We start from the raw sequence: 23,028 nt of genomic DNA on the forward strand, positions 1-23,028 counted from the left end.
GGATTATCAGCACCAACCGCTACCAAACTTTTGCCCTGTCTCTCCTGCCCTCTTATGGAATGACTGCTTCACTGGAGTATGAGTGATTTCTCTCACTTTTTTTTTTTTTTTTTAAATTCAGTGAGGCATTGCATTGTTTAAAGCAGTTATTTGTGAATTCTATTTAGATTTTCTAAGTACTGGAAAGTGATTTATCTTCTTTTTCTGGTAATTACTTCCTGTGAAATTTCACTAAGAACAATAGGTAAGACTCTCTGAAGGGCCTGAGTAATCTGATTTTCATAAGCCCCAGGACCATTCACACTTGGAGGGTTTAGAGAGCATCTCATTCTATTCCAGCTCAGGACACTTTATATTTGAGGCCCTATAGGCCCCAGGAGCCTCTGAGATCTCACACACCATCAGATAGGAGCATCTAAAGCTAAGCCTGATATTAAGAAAGTTCAGCGTTCAGTTACCTGTCATTATATCCTTAGAATGTCTATGCATTTACAAAAGATTTTTGAAATATAATTAATAACATGGCATTTTCCACTGTTCCTAGTACTTAGTATTACTGGTGATCGCCAATACTGTCCTGTTTGGGTGATAGCAATCCCTCATTTCTCTGTATATTTTATATATGAATACAGTGGTGGTTGTATTTGCCTTTCAAATATGCAGCCAGAGTCTATTGTTAACAAATTCGGGTCACCAAATGTTCATATTTACTATTGCCTCACAATGACAAGTTAAAATTGAAAGGAAGCAAGAAGAAGTTAGAAGAAGTCCCATGGCTTGCCATTTAATCATTTGTATTTTGAAATGAAATGTGCTTTACATGTCGTGGGGCATCTCGAAATTTTTAGTCATTCCTTGGTATTATGTCATTTGATCATTTCAAACATGGACATTTGGGGGGTTTGTATGTTTTGAGAGGCATCTTCAAACAAAAGACTGGCCTTTGTCTCTGTTTTTATGAATTATAAACGGCTTCACTGGTGGTGAGCAGCTGGAGGAGCAGAGCTCTGTGGAAGCTTCCAGATCTCCCCAGTGTGATTCTCCCCAGGCCCACTCTCTACTGACTGTCCCTCTGTGGTTGCACTCAATGCCAGAGCACTTATATGCCTACTTTCTGCTCACCCTCTGGCTCTGGGCTGAGTCATCAGGAAGGGTCTCTGAGTAGAAGCATATTCTTTGTCTGCACTGCATTCTTGGATAACTGCGCTGTCAAAGCAGAAAGGAAAAGCACCCCTGCCTTACTTTGTTTTTCTGAAGAATAATACAAATGATAGAGTATATTTGATAGTGTTTAATCCTCCAAGCATCCCTTTGAAAAGTGATTCCCATTTTAGAAAGTTGACATTGAGGCTCAGAGGTGACAAATGACTTGTCTGAGTTCATTTAGCTGTAAATGGCACTATAAGGCCTTCAACTTGGGATTTTTGCCTCCCTCCTCTATGTCACAGCTGCCTCAACCTGTTATTCGTTTATATGAAGCTGTATTTACTTTGGTCATGATTCTTGATAGTAAATGTACATTCTTCATTTTTTGCTCAATGTTTTTATTTTATGGTTAGCAAAGCAAACAAACAAACAAACAAACAAAAAAAACCCTAAATCCTGTCCGGCTGGAACTGCAGCCTTTAATCTTTCTAAAGACAATAGGCAGGACTGAGGCCCTCATAATAAGGTGCTAGCCAAACAGGAAGGAAGCTGGGAAAGGAAGTACTCCTCCCAGGAGGTAATTGATTCCTAACACTCCAGGTAGCACTGAGTTTGGAGGCTCCATGAAAAGGTGTCTGCTCTTTTCTCCCTGTTTCCAGAGGGAAGTGCACAAAGCTTTTATTCTCCCCACTCCCTTAGAATTAGCCAGTCAGGGCCTCTGTGTCCATGGGGCCAGACCTGAGCATTTGTAAATGAACTGAAGGCAGAAGGATAGCTCAGAAGAAAAACAAATGGTAAGATTATGGTTATTTATGTGCCCCTAAATTTAATAATCTTAAAAATCTAAGAACAACAACAAAATAATCCTAAAGGAGAGCAATAATTTTGAAATATGAAGTTTAGAAAACCAAATTTATCAGTCTTAGGGGCCAGGGGAAAGAAGGTGTACAAGGTAAGAAGTCTGGGATAACCTAGGTGCTGCTTCTGAGCTCATGCCCTTGGGCAAGACCTGAACACCTAGGTCTAAGGAGGGTCTGAGACTACATGGCCACTCAAGTGCTAGGGTCTTCCTGGCAAGAGAATGCTATTAACCAGAATCTTCATCAGACCTTCCTCACCATTGCAATAAAATAACTGATGCTAAAAATTAGACCCCCACTAGAGAAGCAGGGAAATGAAGTCCAAATTAAAAAGAAAAGGCATGGGATCAAGTTTAGGGTTAGGTATTTCATTGAACTTCCAAGGGAAGCACAGCACCTGACATATAGCAGGTATTTAATAAATGAATGGATGACAGGTGGATGGACTGATGGAAGGTCAGTCCTTCCCCAGTGGTGATGGACCTGGGGGCAAAGAAACCTGTGGTTGAGTCCTGATCCACACCAACACAGTGATAGAGGCAAAATTATAAGCATCAGTTTCTTCCTGTGTAAAATGGAGATACTTCACAGGGTAATGATGAAGTGAGAAAATGCTTTCAGGGCCCAGCACATAAGAAGCACAGAATTTTGTGATCATATCCTCTACTCTAAAGAGTCCTCTGAGGAACAAGGAGGCTCCGGAGGCAAGAAGTGTGCAGGTAGGAAATCCGTTAGCCTTCCAGATTTCTGCTGGACTCTGCACCTTGTCTCTGAGAGTGGGACCGCTTTCTCCTGGGACCCTTGATGAGATCAAGGGCTCCTAGATGAAGCCCAGAAGTTAGGTGGGCTCTATGAGCCCAATTTCAGCCTGCTCTGCACAGAAACCCAGCGAGTCTTGGCCTATACAGCTGGGAGAAACGGACCCAGGCATGAGAACTGCAGGTGGGGATGCTATCACTGTCTAGTGGGAGGATAGGGAAGCGGTGGCTGAGGTGAGAGTCGGTGGACCTTTCAGTGAAGTCTGTGTGTGACCTGGAAAGCCTCAGCTCTTTTAGAATCCCTGGGCCAGACCTGGCGACCCATTTGCGTGCATTTAAGGCATTTGCACATGGAGACTTGTTGAATGTAGCTGACTTTCATACAGTCTGGAAAACAAGAGGTCTTTCTAGCAACCCATGGGGATGCTCCTTCTTCTAAAGGAATGGTTTCTGGTTTAGGAAGAAGAAATTTTTTTCTTTTCTTTTCTTTGTTTCTTTTAAGATTTATTTATTTATTTTAGAGAGACAGAGAGAGAACGTGAGGGGGGAGGGGCAGAGAGAGAGCCTTAAGCAGATCCCACACAGAGCGCGGAGCCCCACACTGGGCTGCATCTCAGGACCATGAGATTCCAACCCCAGCAGAAACCAGGAGTCCCACGCTTAAACCGATTGTGCCACCCAGGCACCCCCAAGGAGAAATTTCTGTGAGATTTTTCTTGGGTCTTTCCTTCTAACAGCATTGTCCCTTCCCAGTTTACCTAAAACTGACGCAGACTATTAGTGGGAGTGTGACTATTAGCATATAAGCATATTTATGAAGTGTGCCTCTAGGGAGAAATCAAAAACTGACCGCTCAGCCACAAAAATATATGCAAGTCTGAGAACTTTGAGAGTTGCCTTTTGTAAGGTAGGGTTACCATGGGGAGGGCAAATCAGTTGAGCCTACAAGAGCTCATTTGAGGACGCTGCATTTTTTCAGTTGAGAAGCAGCCTAATCTTTCCTAACCACTCCCCGCTTAAGAGGTCTCAGACGACTTCAAAAACGCGACAAACGGCAGTGTTCTACAGCCTCCTTTGGGTTATCCAGGGCCGAGTTTCCTCAGGCGGGGCAGGGGAATTGCAAATCAGCTTGGCACTGCCTATCTTTCACAAAACCCTGTGTGGGGATGAGGCTATTGAAGGTCTAGAGGTGATTTCTTAATATTTTTTGCTCTAAAGGAGTTCTCTTGTGGAGCCGGCGGGCAGTCCTCCATACTTTTGTCTCCCCAAATTCCCCAGGTGGAGACAGTCGTAGGCGTTAATAAGCTGCATTAGTGACCACCAGAGACGGAAATCACTAATTACTAAGTCTCCTTTGATCTCCCCCAGCCGTTTGGCTCCTGACATTGGAGGTTCCGGCATCTATGCTTTCTTAGAACTGTACCAGCCTAGTGTGTCCAGAGCCTTAGAGTCAGACGTGGGATCTGCAGTTTAACGTGTGCGCGGAGATCTGAATCAGATTTTAAAAAATTTCCACAGACTCCCCAGATTTTAAATCCAGCGGCTGAGCTGGTGTGTGGCTGGAAGCTAACAGACGCCCACGTGCGGAGGTGTTCGATTAATTTCAGCAGCTCCGTAGCTCTGCGCTTTAAATTTTGGGGGCAGACTGGGGAAATAACGATTTAAAATTTCCAGTGCACTGCCTCTCTCCCCTTCTCCATCGTCCTCTTTCCGATTCGGTTGTGGGAAATGGAGTTTACTTCTCTTTGCTGAGACTCTAACGTGATTCGGGATCATTTGTGAGATGAACAAAAGTGACGCGCACACGGGACGACTGGGGCAGAACGCTGATGGCAGACTCGGGGTAGGAGCAAAGGCCGGGCCTCCGAGGATAATTGGGAGCCAGCCTCCTCCCCGCCTGGTCTCCATGGTCCCCTTCTTCTTCCAGGTAAGATGAATGGCCCTTCATTCATCATCCACAGGCAGCCTCCTCCCCCAGGCGAGCGGAGAATCTGCTTCCCGAAGAAACCTATTAGCCCCGAATTGGGCAGCTTTGTGGACCCAACCAAGGCTCTCTATTGTGGCCTTTGTCTGCGGAATTTAAGCATTTACATAACGCATTAGCATCGAACTCCGCTCAGGGTCGGGACACCGCGTGCCGAGCCTGGCGCGGACCGCGCGTCTGCAGCGCCCTCACCCGGCTGCTCCCGGGGACCACCCTCGCTGTTGCGCCTGGGTCACGCTGCAGGCGCTCTGCTCTGGCAAGGAACGCAGTGCTACATCCGTCTTGGCCAAGCCCGGGCGGCTGCGCTTTGAAAGCGGCAACGTTTTGGGGGATGAACCCACTCAGGGTCCATCTGACCCTGAAGCCGAAGGAATAAACTTGACATTAATCTGGCTTTCCAGACGGTCGTTGGGGGCTTCGCCCGCTGACCGTTGAGAGCCGCGCGCTCAACGGTCACTGGTGCGTCCGAGCGCAGAGGCGCCTGGGGTTCCAATCGCCAGAGCTCGGGACCTGGACGCGCGGGTCTCTACCGACCCGCGCGCCAGCTGAGAGCAAAAAGGATTCGGGGCATGTAAAAGGGAGGACGATCCGCGGCGCTTGGGACTAGGTCTCTAGGGAGGAATCCGCAGGCTTTGGAGGTGCGCACGCTTCGCAGATTAATGCAAACACTTTAGTAAGTCGAGGTCTCTGGGTATCCAACCCTTTAGAGGGAGGTGGTTTGGCTCAGAAATCTCGCCGGAAGGGACTTTTCCACCGAAAACTTAGCCCAGAATGCGCCCCAGTCCAGACAGGTGCAGGAACTTTTGCGCGGCCGCGCCTCGGCCACTGCTCTAAACGGCCGCTTAGAGGCCGCAAGAGCTTAGGTCGCGAGTGCCAAGGGGAACCTGCGTCTGGAAGCGGGTCTCAGGGAAGAACACCGGACCCGGGGGACCCGCCAGCCCCCTTCCAAAGAACCCGCGGTCCCGCGCGCCCCTCGCGGCGAGCGGCGCTGGTAACCGGCGCCCAATCAGCGCTCTCGCCGGGTCTGTGACGGCGTTCGGCCCCGCCCCTTGACTGGGCTAAAAGGCCTCAGAGAAGGCTTCAGCCCAGGGTTCCGCGCGCTGTCCTGCGCCCCGACACGGCCCCCAGGTGGGTTTCGTAGCTTGTTGCTCTCAGCGCCGGTGCCACTGTCCCCGCGGTCTGCCTCGGTCAGGTCCTCATTCTCCTCAGTTCCCAGGGCGGGGCGGTCAAGCTAATCTCCAGGCTTCTCTCCTTCCCGGGTCACCGGCCTGCAGGTGAGGAGCAGCGCAGCGCCCCAGTGCGGCGACCTCACCTAGTCCGGCCCGTGCCCGAGCAGCGGCGGTCCCCCCAACGCTCCCTTTCCCCTGCAGGATGAAGAACCCAATGCTGGAGGCGCTGTCCCAATTGCTGGAGAAGCTGCTCCTCATCTCCAACTTCAAGCTCTTCAGTTCGGGCACCCCGGACGAAGACAAGGCGAGGAATAGTTACTATGAGATCAGCTCCTTCCTTCGCGGCGACGTGCTGGAAGTGCCCCGGACCCACCTGACCCACTACGGCATCTACCTGGGCGACAACCGTGTTGCCCACATGATGCCCGACATCCTGTTGGCCCTGACCAAAGACAAGGGGCGCACGCAGAAGGTGGTCTCCAATAAGCGTCTCATCCTGGGCGTCATTGGCAGGATAGCCAGCATCCGCGTGGACACAGTGGAGGACTTCGCCTATGGAGCCGACATCCTGGTCAATCACCTGGACAAGTCCCTCAAGAAGAAGGCGTTGCTCAACGAAGAGGTGGCGCAGCGGGCGGAGAAGCTGCTGGGCATAACTCCCTACAGCCTACTGTGGAACAACTGTGAGCACTTTGTGACCTACTGCAGATTCGGCACCTCGATCAGCCCCCAGGCCGACAAGGTACACGTGTGACTCGCCGTTGGGTTCGGTGGGGACACCCTTTCCCATCTCTAACCTTTTTCTATACTCTGGAATCAGGGATTGAGTTCTAGAATGAGTAACGATCTCTCTGGTGTTCCTAAAGGAGGCCAAGTAAATAAATAGCGTTGTCCCTTGCAAGGTAACCTCAAAATGGGGGGTTAAAGAGTGTGACAATGCAGTACCGCTGCCAGCGATTCCAAATCTACCCAGTTATTGCTGCAGAGGTGTCAGGGTGTCCACCCAGCGTCGTCGAAATGACAAAAGGGCAGGTGGAGGTTGGGGGCGGGGGGTCAAGAGAAAATCTGTCGCTGTGTGCTTGCAAATTTTCCCAAGAATTACAAGTGGAAGAAAGGCGACAGAGTTTGTATTTTATCTATAACCCTGTGTATAAATTGTGCCTTTAAAATTAAGGAAGCATGCAGGTTTCTCCATCTGTAAGCTGCAGAGTGAATTCCCTTTGCTTAATATAAACCATCAAAATTCCCAGTAGGAAGACCTCCCTGGTAGATCCCTTACTCCCGTGTCTGGCTTCAGAGAAGTCATTTCCTTGGTATTCTGAATTCTTTCTTTGAAGGCTTTAATCCCCATCTAGACTTCCTCATTGTTAGGCATCCTTTAACCCTTAGCTCCAAAGGTGGGATTGTTTATGGGTTCCTCAGAGATAAAAACAATTGGTTTGCAAGAAGGTCCGTTCAATGTAATTTTTATGAGCACTTAAAAAAAAACCAAACAAACAGTATTAGCATTGAAGATGATTAAATTACCCACAAATCCAAAGGGGTGGGGGGGTGGATTTTTTTATTTCCTTTTGAAACCTCTTAACTTAAAGATAGTTAACTTTTTAAGCCTGCAACTGCATTTGCAATTAGTAGCTTTCTCAGGCTTCACTGTAGTTGTTAAAGAGGTTATTGTTAATGTTCACTCTTAACTGAAACCTGGGCCATCACCTAATGAGCTTCACATTTTAACCTTCATGTTTAGATACTTTTTGGACCAAAAGAATGAGTCCATGCAACCGATTTTGTATTGCTTCACATCTTGATTAATTTTTTGACCCATATGGGAAAATCTTTTTCTCCTCTGTGGCAGAACATACAAGTACTATGCTTTTTATACATCAATATATGAAACTTCTTATAGATTATTTATAGAGCCACAACAGACTCAATCTAGTAAAATAAAAATATAGTTTGAGCAGTGTGCAATGATTTAAGAATCACAGCCACAGTCCAGGCCTGATTAGAAATGAACTTCACTACATTTACAAACACTGGCTCCAAAAGTGTACAAAAGGAAACAGGTCAGATTTACTTAGGAACCAAGCAAATTATTTCTCTAAGGAAAAACAGTACTTCTATCCAGTAATTAGGAGTTACCCTTTCATGGAACACATATAGCACTGTATTCTGTATTTTGACCAAAACCAACCAACCAAACAACAAAACACGTCACAAGTGCTTTTTTCGAGGTAGTAAAATATTTAATCTGCATAAATAACTAGCTGGAGTAGTTTTTCATCTTTGGAAACTTTGTAAGGTTTTACAGAAGTAGAGAAATGTTTTAATTGCTGTTGCTGCATAGCACCTCTTGTGAAACTGAGTTTTTGTCTTCACTTTGAATGGTGTAACAAACAATTTGGCCAGAGTAGATTTCCCCGGGGGGGGGAAAAAATCCCCATCCCAAATTTTCCAATTCTAAGAACTGTTTTTTTGAACATGCCTTGAGAGAAGTAGGTCATTATTATTGAAGGAGGACTGATTTCTACTTTTCAGAGATGTAAGGAATTACTTGACTCAGGGTCTGATTGTTGAGTTCTCCATCTGTGTATATACTACTGTAAGCCTGACACTGAGAGTTGCAAGTTGTCTCTTACTTAAAGTTAAATTTAAGTTTATAAACACTTTGAAGAGCACTTTCCCTCATGAAAGCACAGCAAATAATTTGAAAATAAATTGGAAGAAAACATTTTGCTTTTTTGTAGTGTGAAGCTCTTTTTAACAAGTTTAGAAATCATAAAATTAAGGGAGTTTTATATTACTATTAACAATTTCAGTGTTCTGTAAACTATAAAGCCCTTAATTACTCTTATTATGCCTTATGCTTTTTCAACTCTTTTTTTTAATGTTGCTGGTACTGCTTTTTATTGCCAAAAAATGAATGCAAATACCCCTTTTAATTTCTGGGGTTTCCGTACTCAAAAAGTGCCCCTACAGGCTACCTTCTAGCAATGCAGGACATTCCCTCCTGTTGAGCACCACTAGAGATGCCTCCGTGGGCTAATGGACATTAGAAATAAGGACATTAGAAATAAGATGCTCCTTGAGAAAATCTGCTTTTGGGGAAAGGAGTCCATCATGATTCTCTGTTTTCCTTAATTAACAATTATTGGGAAAAAGACAAAAAGAGCGTAACTGTACGAAGACAGTTAATCTTCCCATTTTTTGCCAAGCACCTTTTCTCATTGTCCTGAAAACTTCGTTTAGTTTGATCTTCACCACTTTAAGATTGTGTATTTGGGACTCAATGTTTTTGTTTAGCAGAAAGAGACAAATCGTCTGTTTGACGTGTAAGAAGACAACATCTGGATAACTAACAGGAACAGGAATTTGTCTAGAAATTGTATAAAGGTATGGCTAGAGACAACTTTACAGTCAAGATAGTGCATTAAGATATACTGGGCTCGTATACTCTGGCCATTAAGAATTTAGAAACCTGGCTGTCCAGGACCATATAGGCCACTGTAGGAGACCCTCAAAGCATATACAATGTCATGTCTAGGAAAGGAGCTTAAAACTAGCACGAATAGCACAAGTCACATATAAAAAATGGAGCAGTTCATTGCTAAATTTTGCCCAGACAGTGATGAGGTAGAGCTAACTGTCAACAGATGTAGCAGTAATAATAATCATTGTAATGCCTTACATTTACGCAGCACGTAGAGGAATACTTTTGCATTAAAGATCTCACCTGATCCTCACAACAACCTTCTTATTCCCATGGAGGAGAAGAGGGTAGTCTGGACAAGTTAAATGATTTACATGAGATTTACTGGAGCTAATAAGAGGTGAGCCAGGACTCAAACATAAGCCATCACTTCTGAGTAAATTTGGTTTTTAAAGGAGAACAATTTCACATATTAGAAGAATGACTTCCTCAGGGGTAGGGATCATATTTAATTTATCTTTATCTCCAGCAGCCAATTTTATGTCATGGAATTGATTGAATTTAATTTACTCAGAGAATGGGATATGATCAAAAAATTAGACTTTCTATGCCTTTAGATTTTGAGACCTCTGAGGACAGTTTTCATTGGTATCATCAAATTTTCGAATGATGAGTTGTAGGAACTGAATTCACCAATAATAATAGGCTAAATTTTATCAAGATTAGAGATTCCTTTGCTTATGAAATTTTAGAATATGTTATTGTTATTGACAGGCAGTTTAAAGTTTTAACCGTTAATCCTGAAAAACTTTTATGTGGTTACATTCTCTGTAGTTTTCTATAAAAAGTCTGTATTTACAAAGGCAGTTGCCTTTGTGAACCTAGTTGCCTGAAGCATCATTTCAGTTACTATGGGATGTGGAATCAAGAAACTGAACTATTCACACCTTAAATTCTTTCCGAAGTCATAAGAGAAATTCTGGTTTTTCTGTTAGACAGAAAATAGGTGAGAAAATTATGCTTTACTATTTGGTACATGTGATTCTTCTTAGGTTCAGCCCCCTTTTCTAATATTCTTAAATTTTATTTTCCAGTTCTGTGAGAATGTGAAGATAATTATTCGTGATGAGAGAAGTGTTCTCGCTTCAGTGGTCTTGGGATTGGCATCTATAGTCTATCTGGGCTTGGCATCCTATACTACCCTTCCTGCAATTTTTATCCCATTCTTCTTATGGATGGCTGGCTAACTTCATATCCCCGTGTCAGGTGTTATATTCTGTGTGTAAATATGTTTATATAGAGAGAGCACAAGTCAGTATAAGCATCGTCGAGAAAAATGTGACCTGTAACACTGTATTCTGGATAAAAATGTGACTAAGAATCACCCAAAGTGCTTACTGTGTAAGCCCAAGAACAAAGGCTTTCTGAATCTTCTCAGTTCGATTTTAAAGCCCTGTGCAGATCTTGGAAACATGACAACTTGTGATAGAATTCATCATTACAGGGGCTCCTGGGTGGCTCAGTCGTTGGGCGTCTGCCTTTGGCTCAGGTCATGATCCCAGGTTCGGGGGATTGAGCCCCGCGTCGGGCTCCCTGCTGTACCGGAAGTCTGCCTCTCCCTCTCCCCCTGCTTGTGTTTCCTCTCTCACTGTGTCTCTATCTGTCAAATAAATAAATAAAATCTTAAAAAAAAAAAAAAAGAATTCATCATTACAAGAGAACCGACCCCTAAGATGATGGCCGCAGGAGATTTTTTTTTTTTTTTCCTCCTATAATCATTGTTCTTCTCAGGCCTGAGTTGGAAGATTAGAAGACTTATTGAATAAGACCACTAACTTCATTGTAAATTTATTGTTTCATTGAAAAACTTATATTAAACTAAAAGAATTTCCCTCATTCAGATGAGAACATGTTTGATGATTGGCAAAAAAAAATTCACAATCTGTTTTTTTTCCATGCATTATATATAATTCCCAATAAGTCAAAAATACTTTCATTACTTGAAACCATGTTGGCGAAGTTAGAGTATAATGATAAAGTAACTGACTAGAACTATAGAAATCTGTGTTTTCCTGCAGAAATAAGCTACTATAGCATCAGTTGAACAATCTGATTTGGCTTTACTTACTCGGAAGCCTGGCATTCATTTTTGTTTTTTTTTCCTTTTATGTGTCACTCTGGTGACATTAAACCACTCTGAGAGGTAAATGGATATAGGATTGAAGTAATTTGTATACTTGGAGTGTGTATGTGCCAATTAAATAGGCAAATGTCTGCATATACACAGACTGATGAGAAACAAATGTTGTTCTTGATTGCTTTATAATACCAGTGTGGTTACTAGAGAGCATTTGTAGAAATGAATGGAAAAACAAGTTTAATCTGTTTTCTTATGACCTTGCATCCATGGTATAACTTTCATATATGTCATTGGATGGTTTACCTTTTAAAGCACTTACTAATGTACTGTATAATTTTTAAAAGTCCTCAGATTTGTCTTCTAACAGATTTCTTAATTTCATTGCAAAGTATAGTTTCCATCCTTAAAAGAAGGACGCCACGAGGAAATAACTGTTTGAAGTAGTTCCTGAGTGTCTTAGTGCCAGCAGGTGTGTAAATTGATTACACTGAGGCTGTTTTAATGTCAGGGTTGAGATGTAGCACTGTTAAAGCAAGCTTCAAATACTTTCATAGAATTACCAAATTGTAAAAACTAGGCCACAAGCTAGACTTGCATTTCAAGTATTCAAATTGCCTTATAAACTATCAGGAATCACAAGATGATAAGTCACATAATGAGTGATATGGGGAGACTAGCGTTGGTTACTCAGTGATCTAACCAGAACAAATTTAAGAGCAGATTTTAGTGTAGCTGATGTTTTACTGCCACTAATTTACAACAAATTCAGTTGGAGTTTAATAATAATCGAACTTTGTGTTTAGTCATTTAAAATGTTTTTAAATAGTCAAAACACAAAATGGCAACACCACAGAATAAAGGTTCTCTGGGCCTATTCCAAACACTTAAAATTATCTTAAGCGTGTATACATGAAAGCAATTTTATTGTATTAGTGTTTTTTTTACTTACTGTATATTACCTTTGTAGCATCTGTTTAAATAAATTGATTTTTTTTAAATATACGGTGTCCTCCTAAATAAATACCTTTTTTGCAGACTTCAGTATTTCAGGTAGCAAAAGCCACTGCCTGATGTTAAATCTGTGTTCACAGATAATAATCCCTTATTAAATGCTAAGGGAAGTATTAAGGTTAGAATTAACATAATTAGTCTTACTTCATATCCTTAAAGTAAGATCCAATTCCTCATTCATCTGAGTGTTCATTTTATGCCAGGCACTGACCTGTTGTAATTTCATGGTCTAGAATTAATATTATTATTTTTAAACTACCTATATTAGAGTGTATACAGTGCTACGGGAATACAGAGGAAGAAGCAATTAAGCAATTCCCGAAGGTCAGAGAAATCTGAAGTAGGCAATCTGGCATTAGGTTGAGAAGTAGTAGGAGGTAATTTCATCACACCCATGTGTTCTACTATTTATAGGAAGAGGAAACTGGAAAGTTTTATTTATCCAATATTCCACAACTCTAGAGTTTGTTGAACTTAGGACAAAGGAAAGTTTTGTTTTGTTGTGCTCAGTTTGATTAGTTGCTAAACAAGGTAGAAGCAGCACAGATCTCTGATTGCGGTCATGGAAGAAACTGAGACATTCCTGTGTCTCTGATGAATGCCTCTGGGCTTCATTAGTTAAGATTTATCCTTAGGATTCTGCAAGTCCCTTACTGTTCTAAATTTCCCTTCTAACTTGTGAAATGAGTACTGCCTAAGGCAGCTTTTTGTTGCTTATTTTGTTGTCATATGTAGATGAAGGCCAAAGAACTAGCCGGGGCTAAGATGAAATTATGTGTCAAGTACCCTGCAGATAATAGGAATGAAAAGAAGAAGGAGACATGGACCTCAAAGTTTATGGCCTCACTGACATAGAAGCATTAAGACTATGCAATAGAGCTGGTGTAAAGCACAGAAAATGACCTGGTTAGTTTTAACCGATAAGGCCAAAATTATAGGGACTGGGTACTGAGACTTGGAAACATGGGGTGTTTTCCAGGGATACAGATTTTGAGTAGGACATTCTACACATTGGGAACAGTATGAGCGAATGCAGGAAAACTACCCACACCATGCCTAGCACACAAGTGGGAGGCACTCGACTGTTCGTTGACTGAAGCATGGAACTGCATGGGGCATTCAGGCAGAGGCAAGTGGTTCAGACGCTAGAGTGGAGCAAGGTTGATAAGGAGAGGTGTTGGAAAAAGAGAACAGTGATCAGGTGAGTACAAGTTTTGTGCAGACCAAGAAGTTTAGACTTTATGAACAGGCAGTGGAGGTTTGAGTTCAGCAAGGTAACTCCCAAAAGTATAGAGGAAGGATAGAGCATGGGGCAAGACAGGACAAAGGGCTCTCTTAGGAGACTAGTTATGGTCCTTAATCTCTCAAATCAGGGCCTGTAATTGTGAGGGTGGGGAGCAAACATGTCAAGGAAATATCAGCAGACTAGCCAAATCCTTCTATTTGACTCATGAGTAACTGTTGGTAGGGTGTCAGGGAGGAGTCATGCATCCCTTCCTGCCAAAAAATTAGTTCCTGAAATATAACTTCGTGTGGTGACTGTATGTATATTGGATATTCCAGATCTTTGTTCTGCTAGTTCTGTGTCTTTGCAAGGACAAGCAAAGAATTACAGATTTGTTGTTTAAAAATTTTTTTTCAGAATAGAGATGTGTTTCTTATTTTTCCATTTCTGTTTTATACTATTACTGTCAAATATGTAAAAAAAAAATGTTTCCCAGTGATATCACAGTTACATCAATGGCCAAGTCTTGTTGTGATAGATGAGAAGCATATAAGAAATGATGGTTGCCAATATTGTGTTTTATATAATCTGTTTAGAGATTTTTATCTAACCGAGATCTGTTAGCTCAACTAGTTTTATATTTGGTATATATGTGCATGAAATAAAATCAATTTTATATACTGTCCTCTCTTGTCTTTGAATTTGATATACATAAATATTTTTCTGAACATGGTAGCCTGAAGAATTTTGTCTTTCAAGACTTCCTTTTCTGAACATAGCTAGCTTTAGATATTTGAAATTAAAACTATGTGGATCTGTCTTCCCATTGGTATGATCTATGTTATCTACATCTGGAAGCCGACCTGGATTATGTAGAAAAAGTTTCTGCATGATATTAAATAACAAGTCTCCTCTCCATTCCACAAAGCCAAGCAGCAACAACGCATAGAGCCCTGCGCATGAACTCAATCACCAGATGTTTAACAGTACCAGCGTGGCCTGCCATTTTACTCTGACTATGGATCGAGCAGGGATGAAGTGTGGGTAGAAGCAAATCCCAGGGTCAGTGTTGAGACACATTTACAGCATTGCAAAGAACCACAGAAGTTACTGAGCCAAATCCTTAAACATCTAACCACGTTTCAGACATGAAAAATCAGGCACAGAGGTTGAGATACTTCGCAATTACACAAATAACCAGAGGCAGAGCCACAGTTGGACTCCAGTTTTCTTTCCTCTATATGACTTTGGCTTCCCGAGGCCTCCCGTAAATAAGGCAAGCTTTCATCCAGTGAATGTATTAGTTTCTTGCAGACCTTTTGTGTGCTCCAGGCAGGGCCACAAGAGAATGGACTAGTTGGAATCTTAGTCCTATAGTTGCTTAGTCTTATGAGAAAGAATGGCAAGCAAATAGGTTTCAAAACAATGATAAGCTTGTACAAGTGTCAGAAGGGCAGAGACAAAGCCTATACCTGTCTGTTGGGGGCCAGCGAAGGAGAGAGACGTGAAACAAGTTTTCAATGATACCTTAATTGAGTTGTATGGAGTACAAACATTTGCAGTGAAAGAGACCTTTCTCCGGGCCAGTACAGGCACCATACAAAGGCACAGAGCCAGGAGAACCCAAAGCACAGTTGGATTACTACCAGTCCCTGAGAACAATTACCTGTGTTTATATTGCTGCTTTGATTGAAAAGTACCCCTACTGTTCCACCGTTCCTTTGAGGAAGACAACGCTAGACTCAGGTGATGGTAGAGACAAGAGGCAAGATCATGGAGAACTTGACACTATGAGAGTCTGGAGTGGAAAGAAAGCATTTCCTAAACTTTCCAAGTACCTCAGGTGAGCCTTATGAGCAGGCAGTTTTGTCAAACACATGATGGTTCCAATTTTAGTATATGTGCTGCCGAAGCGAGCACTGTCAAACACATGATGACTAGGGGTGGGATTAGGTTGTTAGGAAGAGAAATGTAAGGTTTATGGATGGGGGTTTATTGAAGGGTACGTGGAGAAGTGGGAATATTGGAATCAAAGGATGAAAGGCCACATGTCCCCAGTCAGCTCACCACTGCTCCCACGTTCCCACAACAACCCTCCTCATGGTTCTAGATTTTGTCCCAGATACTTCATTCCACTGAGCTTATAGCTGCTACTCCTATTGCTGCCCACCTACCGCTCCTAACCTTCGGTGTATTGACGCTTCTGCTGCCTCATGGTTTTCCTTACACCTTGATTTTGTGTTTCTTCTACTTCTCCACTCTGCTGGGCCTCTGTCTCTCTCATTTAAAATTTCCAGAGGATCTAATTAAGCTGACCAGTCATTATGCAATATTGGTGGTCATGAACAAAGTTCTCTGCCTGGCTACCTCATGGCCATTGGTTCTTCCCATATCCTTTCTGTCTGTTCCCTTCAGATCAGATGACATCCTTGGGCCAATCAGTTGTTGCCAAGTTGCACAATGACAGGTTCCAAGGGATGGTGATCTATTCTAATGGGGCTACTTGTGACTGATTTTCCTTTGAAGATAGCTATCAGTTTTAGTTTAAAGAAGAGAGAAACATCTCATTATCATAAGAGCTTGTTCTGCAAGTATGTAGAGAATGGATTAAATGAGGAGATGTAACTTAAAGGACATAAATTCTATCACCAAAATGTAGGAGGGAAATGATGAAGACCAGCAGTAATACAATGGCAATGAGGATGCAGAAGAGAGAATGGATTGATTTGAGGGGTGAGAAGGAGGGCATCTCAGACAGGTCCAGTGAAGAAAACAGAAACCATTCTAAGTCTCATGGGGCGGGGGGTATATGTATATGCGTATAGTACCCTGGTTTCCCCTTTCTTCTCACTGTCCAATGTCCCGCGAGGGCCTCACATTGGCCAACTAAGCCAGAAGCCAGCTGGCAGCAGACTGCCAAGAAAGGCAAGAAATGCGTCTGAGGCATAACAGGCTGCGATTGGGCACCGGGATAAGTGTAACTGGTTGTATGTGACATACTGGCTAATTTGGGGACGTCGGCCTTGGGAGAAGTAGGGCAAGCCTGGTCTGGGATATGTAAGTTTGAGAAGCCTCTGGTCTCATAGGTGGAAATAGAGTAGACAACTGGAAGCTGGAGTCTCATGATCAAGACAGAGCTCGGGGATGGGGATATATACAGGAGTCGTAACGGTGGTGGTTGAAGCCAAGGATATGAATTAGACCATCCGGGGGAGTCTATGCAGAATTTTTAAAAAGTGGAAGGAGTTGAGATTAAGGTCACAAAAATATAAAAGGGAAGAAGAAAGATCAAGAACAGTTCTAGAAGTAGACTAAGGAATAATGGCACAAATGTTAAGAGTAGACCAAGGAGGGACTGTGTGAGGAGGCCAGGAAGGGGTGAGTTTTAGAAGCTAAAAATCTGAATAGCATTGCCATATAGAAGAGAGATAGGGACTCTCATCACACAGTGGATTTGACCAATAAGGGGATTGAGTGGCCTTGATGAATAAGCATCCCACTATTGTTAGGTAAGGGGGTGTTTGGGAGGTTAAGGGAGAAGGCAAATTATGGGTTGAAATGTAAATGGAAAATAAGTGTGGACTTCCTTTTGTCATAGCTTGGTGGGAAAAGGAAGTAAACAAATAAAGCCCAACAATTCAAAAAACAGAATAATATCTGACATCCTCTGTTTCCCCTTCAGCATTCTTTAGACGGGAACATACCGTGAACTGCTTTATGCCTCATTTAAGAAGCATAAATCAAGTTAATTTTCATAATTATTTTCTGAGGGACAAACACTCTTTTTGGGATATTAGGACGGCACTTTTCTTTCAGAGCGGTGATTAGTATCAAGAGATCAAATCAATGAACATTCCCATTTCTATTGTCTTCTTTGAAAAGAACACCTGTTCAGATGGAAAGTCTGATAAGGTCGGCGGGGGAGGGGTATGGGAAGGAGTAAAAACAAAAACCATAGGGCATAGGACTCTAGAGTCTTGGGCTCTCATCCAGACAACCTGTCGAGGGGAGTCCATTACCATTTCTTCTCTTTCACAGAATGATGGAGAGATTAAGACACAGTGTAAGACTCAGATTCAAATGCTATTGGAATTTTGGGGGGCATCATAACCTCATAAGTACTTCAGATTCTCTACAGATTAAAATAGTCAGGGGCGCCTGGGTGGCTCAGTCATTAGGTGTCTGCCTTCGGCTCAGGTCATGATCCCAGGGTCCTGGGATTGAGCCCCGCATCAGGCTCCCTGCTCAGCAGGAAGCCTGCTTGCTTCTCCTACTCCCACTTCCCCTGTTTGTGTTCCCTCTCTCGCTGTCTCTCTCTGTCAAATAAGTAAATAAAATCTTTAAAAAAAATAAAAAATAAAAGTCATAAAAACCATAATGGCAGATTAACCAATCCAAGCTGCTAACATGTTCAACGCATATTATACAAAATAATGGTTTCTTATCCATTAGATCTATATTGATCTCAATGCATGTAAAATTTTGAGATCATTTTATCTGCTACTTGGCTGAATCATCTATTCTTTGAAGAAGAATGTGTTAGTATTCCTAAGTAAATCTTCTTGTTTGTACTGAGTAAATCAATGAGCTGAAACTCCAAAATTTATCAGATAAACCGCTCTTGTCTGCTAAGCCTGGCTCAGCCTGCAGCCGCCCCCTAAGGTTCTGCTCAAGCAGAAGAACCAGAGCTGTAAGCTCCATGTTGGTCCAGACGCCTGATCTGACCAGGTGCCTCACTGCTGGGTGGAAACCCAAAATGTAGCAATTGCTACATGCTGAAGCATCATCAAGATTTATTTCCTCTTTGAGACTCCCCAACTCAGCTCCACACTCCACCACTGCACACACATCTCTCTCCACTTCACCTCTGGCAAGTCACGAAGGACTGTCGGAGAAATTAACAGTGGTCAATTCTCTTTGTTTCATCCTTACATCTAATTTTTCCTGGGAAAGGACTTCAAATGTCAATAACATTTGCCTCAGTTACCTTAAAAGCTATAAAGGAATTTAAGACATAAGACGGGAAAAACTGAAAGTAAGGAGAGTGTACCCAGAAGGAAATGGCTTTAGAGCACCACAGTCGTCTGAGGGACTAGCTCCTCAGGAGGAAAGCAGCCACTCCATCCGTGTTTCTCTCTGTGGCTGCTGTGGGGGACTGGCACCCCTCCCTCCGTAGCTTGGATTTCTCCACATTGCTGGCGCTCCTTCCCCTGACCACTCTGAAACCAAGAGCTATGGATATCTTGAGGTTTTGAGAAAAGGTACTTTTTGCATTTTTTCTTTAGACACCTCAGCAATAGGTGGACAAACCAACAAGAAGACTTTCTTTCAGAGCAGTGATTCTCTGAATATGTCCTTTTCCTTGGTTTTCCTGCCAGGCCTCAAACTGATCCCCCCCAAAGTAGGTCCATCCATTGGTTCGTACTAGAGAGTGGGAGTGGGTGGGATTGATGAACTGCAGTCTTTGTCTTCTTATAACGAGGCAGAAATAAAAGTTTAAGTCACCATGCGAGAGGGCTATGTGGCTTGAATGGGCATGAACTGAAAGAGTCGTAATCTTGGCTTTGCGTGAGCATTTCAGAGTTTACCCCCTTGCTGTGTCATTAAGTATGATTAAATATAATTTGTAAATTTGCTGGTTTCCTTTTTATCCTTTATTATTATTTTGCTTATTTATTATTATCATTATTATCATTATTATTATTATTTTACTTAGGGACATGAGTCCATTTTCATTCTTGGAGCTTCATCTTTATTTTTTCCTCTGTAAAAGTTGTTCATCTTTCCATTGTGTCTGGACTCAGGCGCTGCAGATCTCAGTGGCTTCACCTGCTCATCCAGACTTTTCAACCCAAGGTGACCTGATGCGCCATGCAGAACGGACACTCGGCAAGAGACCGGAACGTGGAAGCTTTAAGATTTATTTAAGTAGTATGCTGAAACGATGGTATACTGACCTGCGGTGACAGTGACTAATACTGCACGTCATTCACAACACGTGCTCTAAAGTCAGCACGTTTGGATGTGCTCCTAAGCACACATTTTTTTTTCCTGGTATGAGGGCGACACAGTGCGGTCAGAGAGGTCTCTCTTAGGTACCCAGAATCTGGGGGCTCACTTACCAACCACTCCACATTGCTACTTACGGGCTTAGTATACTAACTACTTTTTGGCAGGGCAAGGCAGTCAACTCATTCCCAGGGCAGAGAATTCGGATTTCGCTGCATTCCTCTCATTCAGCTCACCGGTACTGAGTGTCCATTATATAGTAATCACTGAGCTTGGTAAAGGGGCTACAGAGGTGAAAGATGAAAGTTTTCACTCTCAAATGAGAAGGCATGTTGTGACCATAGTTTTAGAACTATCTGAGTTGAAGGTGGCTTTAGAAAATACCTAACATTTTTCTCATTTATTATTTTATAAAGTGCTGTCACACACATTTGCTTTTTTAATAACTATTACCCCATAAAGAAGAAACGGGGCCTATAAATATTAAATGACTTCATTTTTAACCACAAAGGTGTTATTCTCGTTTAATAGTCCGGGAAATTGAGGCGAAGAGGGTTCAATGTTCATGATCCTGTAGTCAGCAATGCAGTATCGGGACTCAAGCCTTGGTGTTTTTACTCTAAATTCTGTAGAATCCTATCCCATTGCCCTAATTGTGGGCAACCAAGTAAACGAAGTCATCAATTTTTTTCCGAGATCATACTGAGGCATCTAGCCAGCAGTCTTGTCATGGGAAGAGGGCGCATTTACTTGCCTCATCTTTACCTGTGCTTTTTGGTTGTAGAGCTTAAAGTTCAATATGATGTAACTGTTCTGAAGATCTTAAATCCTCACAAGAAAGTGATATGGAAAGGCAAGCTGGTCCCTGTCCCTGGAATCGGAGAGTTTCACTAACACAGCTGATGTCTGGTTTTAGTTCTGTTATGGTATGCTGAGTGTACCCAGTTACAGCCGGTATATTGTTCATGCTCAGCAGCCTTCTGATGTGGACAATACAGAGTTTCTAAACTGACACCGCGGTGAACACTCTAAATTCCATACCGATTTCTTCATAAGGCAGCTTCCTTTTGTGAAGCAATGCCAAGGCAGATACAAAGATAAAACAAAAACCTGTAATAAGAACAACAGGTGTGTCCCTCTACCATCTGTTTGTTGGTAAACACACAGATGCACACACAGTTCCCTAAACTGCACATCTTATTTGGGACTTAATATTTGGGCCATGCGATTCATATTCCAAATTATAGACCAGCTCAACTGGTGAATATTGAAAAGCTGAGAAACAGGGGTGGCAAATGAACCAACCTGGCTCTCCACCAGTGGGGAATGGTGAAAAGCCTTTTCAAACAAAAGGTTTATCGTGAGTGGTAGAATCACAAATAATGACAGGCCTAGGTTACAGATTGAAGGACGTTATTTACATGTGTGATATATCTAATATTGTTGATTCAGCAGCAAACTGTCTTGGCCATTTTCTGAGAACAGACAGGATTGAATATCCTCCTATAGTTCTCAACATTTTGCCTCCAGTCTCTATTCTTATGAACTATGCTCTAGAATCCTTGCTGATGACACCGCTGGATAAGGAGGACAGAGGTGATGGGTCTGAAGGGTGCGGCCCCTGTCGAGGAAATGAGCTTCGGAGATGGACATGTGTCAGAAGGCATAGTGAGAGACAGGTGGGGGGAGAGACAGGTTTTTGTTTTTGTTTTTTCTTTAAAAGACCATCTTTTAGATTGGTAACCAGGGTGAACCAACTCCTTAGGCTGTGGAGAGGGAAGGTAAGGTGAGGTGGGAAGCAAGAATGTCCCAGGGCCAGAGCTCCTAGGTGTTTGATTTTTGCTCTTCCTATTTATTTTTTGGATGTAGGGTTCCATGATTCATTGTTTGCCTATAACACCCAGGGCTCCGTGCAGAACGTGCCCTCTTTAATACCCGTCACCAGGCTAACCCATCCCCCCACCCCCTCCCCTCTAGAACCCTCAGTTTGTTTCTCAGAGTCCATCGTCTCTCATGGTTCATCTCCCCCTCTGATTTCCGCCCCCTTCATTTTTCCCTTCCTACTATCTTCTTCTTCTTCTTCTTCTTCTTTTTTTTAACATATAATGTATTATTTGTTTCAGAGGTACAGGTCTGTGATTCAACAGTCTCACACAATTCACAGCGCTCACCATAGCACATACCCTCCCCAATGTCTATCACCCAGCCACCCCATCCCTCCCACCGCCCACCACTCCAGCAACCCTGTTTGTTTCCTGAGATTAAGAATTCCTCATATCAGTGAGGTCATATGATACATGTCTTTCTCTGATTGACGTATTTGTTTCTTTTTTTTAAAGATTTTATTTATTTATTTGTGAGAGAGAGAGAGAGGGAGAACACAAGCAGGGGGAGCAGCAGGCAGAGGGAGAGGGAGAAGCGGACTCCCCACTGAGCAAGGAGCCCGATGTAGGATGGCACCTGTCGGAAAGCCACAGAATTGGCCTGGTCTCATAAGTATAGGCCTCCCAGCTTCACGTGGCCCCACTGTGCACCCGTTAGGACCCAGACCGAATGTTTGTAGCAGTGAGGGGAAAAAACAGAAAGACTACACCTGGAGTGCACGAGGTGAATTGGTGGATGCAGGCCCAGCAGCTGCCTTTATTTGTGATTCTCAAAGGGGGCCTAGGGCCAAGTTCAAGAGGCTAAAATGACCCAGAACATCCCATGCTGCAGGTTTAAAATCAATGCATGTGCCTTGTCGACAGCTGGTTTGCCAGGCTCCTGCATTAGATTATAAGTTCTTTTAAAGTGTTTGAGTATCTGGTATAGTGCTTAATAAATTCTGAAAAATGAGTACAATTTCACTGTCTCCCACGTTTTTATTTTCCCCCTATAGACATTCAGCCAAAGGAAGAGCATTCTCTCACTTTTAGATCCGTAGCAGACTTACATTCAAACATCTAACCGGCCACACTTTCTTTTTCTTTTTACTTTCTTCCTCTCAACACATATACATTGAGAATTTGAGTGTAAGGTGCTTTATGTGCTCTGGATGTGGACGATGAGGCCCTAGGTCTTCCTTACCACCAGGAGGCCAAGGGTGGCCCTGTGTTGTCTCTCATAATCTCGGGCCTGGCAGTGTTAATGGTGATATTGATCAGGCTGGGTTTTATAGGCATGAACATGGCACTTATCCCTAAGTGTTGTCAATTTCTTTTTCTTTTTCTTTATTTTATTTTTTAACTTAAATTCAACTCGTCAACGTATAGTACATCACGAGCGTTGTAAACTTCTTGTTTAATCCTTTGTTCCTCTCA

General features: G+C 42.8%; 2 protein-coding genes across 9 annotated transcripts in view; both read left to right on the forward strand.

The window, feature by feature from the left end:
- RBM46 (RNA binding motif protein 46) overlaps window positions 1-23,028 on the forward strand; it is a 216,253-nt gene that overhangs the window by 115,248 nt on the left and 77,977 nt on the right. The window lies entirely within an intron of this gene.
- On the forward strand, window positions 4,692-14,391 carry LRAT (lecithin retinol acyltransferase). Of its 3 annotated transcripts, none has more exons than XM_073892395.1 (3): window positions 4,692-5,421; window positions 6,119-6,659; window positions 10,439-14,391. In XM_073892395.1, the coding sequence occupies exons 2-3, from the start codon at window positions 6,120-6,122 to the stop codon at window positions 10,589-10,591; spliced, it is 693 nt and encodes a 230-aa protein (XP_073748496.1). In that variant the 5' UTR covers window positions 4,692-5,421; window position 6,119; the 3' UTR covers window positions 10,592-14,391. The 3 variants fall into 3 exon arrangements, with proteins under 3 accessions (XP_073748496.1, XP_073748495.1, XP_073748497.1); XM_073892394.1 differs by lacking the exon at window positions 4,692-5,421 and adding an exon at window positions 5,429-5,876 and having other exon boundaries at window positions 6,023-6,659; XM_073892396.1 differs by lacking the exon at window positions 4,692-5,421 and adding an exon at window positions 5,429-5,876.

Source organism: Callorhinus ursinus, unplaced genomic scaffold, assembly GCF_003265705.2.
Source record: "Callorhinus ursinus isolate GAN/ISIS: 27379988/994484 unplaced genomic scaffold, GSC_fseal_2.0 scaffold4, whole genome shotgun sequence".
Classification (NCBI taxonomy): Eukaryota; Metazoa; Chordata; class Mammalia; order Carnivora; family Otariidae; genus Callorhinus; species Callorhinus ursinus.

What these genes read in the sequence shown, in the direction of transcription:
- LRAT (XM_073892395.1), top strand. Translation starts at nt 6,120, where the DNA reads ATGAAGAACCCAATGCTGGAGGCGCTGTCCCAATTGCTGGAGAAGCTG. An exon ending in TCAGCCCCCAGGCCGACAAG is followed by an intron (nt 6,660 to 10,438) that starts GTACACGTGTGA and finishes TTTATTTTCCAG; the next exon opens with TTCTGTGAGAATGTGAAGAT.